The 4,452-nt window shown below is 47.7% G+C and overlaps 1 protein-coding gene across 1 annotated transcript in view; it reads right to left on the bottom strand.

Moving 5' to 3' along the window:
- The window catches only part of DVL1 (dishevelled segment polarity protein 1), a 256,248-nt gene that overhangs the window by 109,055 nt on the left and 142,741 nt on the right, over positions 1-4,452 (bottom strand). Inside the window, exon 4 of the mRNA XM_019511836.1 lies at positions 4,359-4,452. Coding sequence (XP_019367381.1) covers positions 4,359-4,452 — 94 coding nt within the window. The remainder of the gene's footprint in view (positions 1-4,358) is intronic.

Below are 4,452 nucleotides of genomic sequence, written 5' to 3' on the forward strand. Positions count from 1 at the left end.
CCCTCTCAACCTTCTCTTCTTTAGGCTAAAGAGGCCCAGGTCCCTTAGCCTTTCCTTGTATGGCTTGCCTTGCAAGTCCCTGATTATACAGGTGCCTCTTCTCTGAACCTTCTCAAGTTTTTCCATGTCCTTATCATAGTGCGGCACACAGAACTGGATGCAGTACTCCAACTGCGGTCTCACCAGCACTGAATACAGCAGGAGCATAACTTCCATAGTTTTACGTGAGATGCATCGGTTGATGCACGCCAGCGTGTTGTTTGCCCTGTTGGCCACCACGTCGCGCTGACAGCTCATGTTCATGCAGTGATCAATCATTACCCCTAGCTCCCTTTCAGCTGTGCTGCAAGTTAAGCTGCCACCTCCGAGCCTGTATGCATCTTGAGGGTTATTTGCCCCCAAATGGAGCACCTTACATTTGGAAGTATTAAACTTCATCTGGTTCTAGTCCACCCAACTCTCGAGCCTGTCCAGGTCCGCCTACATCAGCAGCCCATCTCCTGGCATGGCCACACTGCCCCATAACTTTGTATCATCCGCAAACTTGGCCAGTGAGCTTTTTACTCCCCCATCCAAATCATTGATAAAGATGTTGATGAGCACCGGTCCAAGCACAGACTGCTGAGGGGCACCACTAGCCGCTTCGCACCGGGATGACACAGATCCATTCATGAGAATTCTCTGAGTCCTACCCTGTAGCCAGTTTCCCACCCACTGAACCGCTGAGCAGCTGAGCCCACAATCTTCCAGTTTTCCCACAAGGATATTGTGGGATACTTGATCAAAAGCCTTTTGGAAGTCTAGGTGTATAATGTCTACCTTGTCTCTCTTCTCCAGGTGGCGAGAGACCTGGTTGTAGAAGGAGATGAGAATGTTTGGATGTCTTATGTTTGGATATTTGAGCACATAAATGTCTTTTGGGGGAGGGAGGAGTTATGAGCATCTAGAGCAACTGGTACAGACAGGCCCTCAGCTATGACTGGAGCTCCAAGGTGCTACAGCAGAAGAGAAAGGATGTGGGGACCCACAGATATGGGCCATCAGTAGATACACTGAAAAATACCCATTTGAAATATGTACATCTAAAAATAAAAATTGGAAGTGGCATTTATGAGGTGGGAGGTGATATCCCAACATACAATACCACTGAAAAGGACATAGTTCTGTAATGGACCACCAGCTTAACAAGACTCTCCAGCTTCAAGGTGAACACAAACCTTGGATGTGTAAGCAGGGGGATATCAACTGAAAGCAAGGAAGGGGCATCACCTCTGCATTCAGCCCCAGGGACCGGAGCAACTTGTCCACGTCTTCCAGCCACACTTCAAAACCAATGGTGAAAAGTTGGAAAAGGTTAGGGAAAAGAGCTACAAGAATGACTGGAGTGTGGGGAAAATATGCCTTACAGAGCTGCTCCATCTGTTTCATTTATTGAAGGGAAGGTGAAACTCAATGTTGAGTAGGCAGCTGGTTGACCACTTTATCACCACCTAAAAACAACTATTTCTGATAGGAGATGGCTTCTTAATCTACCAGAAAATGACAGAAAGCTGAAGCTAAATACATTTGGATGAGAAATAAGGTACACGTTTTTAATACCAAGGGTCATTAACCACCAGAACAGTTTATGTTAGGATGTGGTGGATCCTCTGTCTCTAAAGTGAGACTGGATAGCAGAAATTACAAGCTCAATGCAGAGCTAGTCTAGCCTGGGCTGTGCTGGAGATCAGAGCACACTGTCACAATGGTCCCTTCTGGCTTAAGAAATAGAAAAACTAAGAAACAGAAACATGTTCACATGGAGAAAGAGGCATCAAGGAGGATACAATTTTACTCCGGGGGCTCTCTCTTCTTCGCACAGGCACCCACACTACATATTTGGGAAGCCTAAGAGGCAACTGGCTTGCAAGTGCAGATACCCACCAGTGACAGGCATAAGGAGGCCGCTGTTCCTACTGAATTCCACGGCAAACCTATTTCAGCAGTGACCATGCCTTAAGGACTCAAACATAGGCCAAGTTTTCCAAACAGGGTTTCTGCCAACCTTAAGTCAATTCACAGCTTTGCTGAGGTCCTCTCCTCAACAGATGGTGAGCATTACAGCACTGTCCCCATTGCCCAGTGCCAACACCATGACAAATACACTTGGCAGCGGAAGCAGGTTTGTGCAGGAGCAGGCCACGTGCCCAATGGTTTCTCTTTCCTCCCACTGCCGCACACATCCTCACAGCCTCATTAGGCCAGTGTCCCACTGGCCCATGAAAGCCATGTTTTTTTCCTGTCCTAGTTTTCTCCCCTCCGCTGTTTATTCATCCAGCTGGCAACTCCCTCTCTCTACAGTAGGAGGGTCTAATAAACCTACATCTTCTGGATGCTACCCTGACTCTCTGGGTGACTTTGGGTTAGTATAAGTATTGGCCTCTGGGTCTTTGCTTCCCTCTTTATGAAATGGGGACACCTGGCACAGACAATTCAGGGGAGCTGCTATTCAATAGGACATAGCTGCAAGGACCTGGGAAGGTGGCAGGTGAAACAGCAGAGCAGGAGTTTATTCAATAACAACTTTAAAACCTGGGGATAGCAACTGGATCCTGCCTCTGAAGCGTGTGCGATTATGAGCCACAGTTGAGTAAAGCCTCCTTAAATTTTAACAGTTGCATACAGGTCAGGAAGACAAAGAATTAGTTATACTTGGATCATGTGACTGCAAATCACAGGCTGCTCCTTGCCAGCGGAAAGCAAACCTTGAACACGAGAGGGCAGTGCAACCCTTGAAACCATTGCAGCGTCAGGCCAGGGTTACTGTTCCCCAGTATTTCTCGCCCCCTCTAGAAGGCAGGAGGGCGCTTAGCCACAAGAAACACGCAAAACAAAGAGGCTCTCCCAGGCCACGGGCATCCCAGGCCGCAGGATGGAGGAAATGAGCAAGCATGGCAGGAACTCAGACTGCGTTTGCTGCCATCCTTGCCGGTGATCTGGGAACATCAGCAAGGCAGAGCCAAATATGAGGGGCAGGGCCAGAAGAGGAGAAAATGGAACAGATGTTAACCCCTCTGTGCCAGGGCTGCCGGCCATTCCGGCTCTCGCAGCACAAAGCCTGATGAAGGCAGGAAGGAAGATGTCGCAGCGTCAGCATCCACGGAAGTCGATAAGCAGGGGAACTCCATCTGCCAGGCAGGAGAAAAAGCCGGCAGCATTGAATGCTCTGCCAGCTTCCGAGAGAAAAAAATGGGCTAACTGTTCACTCAAGAAACTGTTTGCTTAATAAGTCTTAGTAAATGCTGGGCAGGATTGTTCAGTCCAGTAAGAGAAGCAAGGCATCTCTGCATCAGCACCAAATGTGGAGCTGATAAAGACTGCAGGACTAACAGCCTTGGAGACCAGGAGCTCCTGTTTGCTGGAAGACAGGCAATACAGTCTGGTGCTTAAAGCCTGGAGCTGGTGTTCAGGAATTGTGTGACCTTGCAGCAAGTCACATAGCATCTCCCTGCCTCAGTTTCCCCATCTGTTTAAAATCTCAAGCTACTACATGCTGATCAATAGGTGACAGAAATTAACTCTTTCTTGATAACTAAGAAAGGATTCCAGCCGCCCCAAAGTCCTAGCTTATGGAGAGTCAGTCACTGTTATAGGAAAAGGACAAGCTGCAAAATTCAGATGCCAAATTCAGCGGTTCTCAACTTCAGTCCAGGCCCAGATTTAAGTATATGAGGCAGACTATCAAGCCTTTGGGAAAGTGCTTGAGGGCTCATGGAATAGTTTGGAAACAATACTAGAGATCTGAAAAAAGCATATAAAATACTGGGAACAGAATCCTGCTCTCAGTCCCCACCCCAGCGTAACTCTATAGGAACTGATGGAATTACTCTCACCCTGCACGTATAGCTGACATAATTAGGCTGCTATTTCATGCAGACACACCCGAGCCAGGGGAGGTACAGTCAGAGGTGTTAGTGTGTGTGCGCATATGTGTATGTGTGTGTCAGGAGGGAGTAAATTGCTGCTCCGTAACAATATTCTGCTGCCTCTATACACTGCATAATTATATATAACATAATAATAATAAATGGCTGTCACCCATGGCTCCAAACAGCATTCGCATTTCGCCCCCTTCTCAACTCTCCCAAAGTGGGTTTTGAAATGACGAGTGATAGGAGGCTAATTTCACCTGAATGTTCTCAGCCATCCTTTATTATTATTCCCCAAATCTAACGACCATATTTTAATAGAAATAACAAACACGTGGTGTGTAGAGCTGAGAGGCATGTAACATGACATGCTGTGAGCCTGAAGAGAGATGCGGGGAAGGAGCCAGGTGAGAGTTTAGTACCCCGTGATTAAAAATAACTTGGTCTTACTGGAACGACGGAGGGCGCGAGTCTCCAATGCCGCCTGTTCTCTCGATGGGAGGTGGGATGTCTGTGTGGCTCTCGGTGCACTGGGAGCCCGTGT

This window comes from Gavialis gangeticus, unplaced genomic scaffold (genome assembly GCF_001723915.1).
Source record: "Gavialis gangeticus isolate Ggan-Ray unplaced genomic scaffold, GavGan_comp1, whole genome shotgun sequence".
Classification (NCBI taxonomy): domain Eukaryota; kingdom Metazoa; phylum Chordata; order Crocodylia; family Gavialidae; genus Gavialis; species Gavialis gangeticus.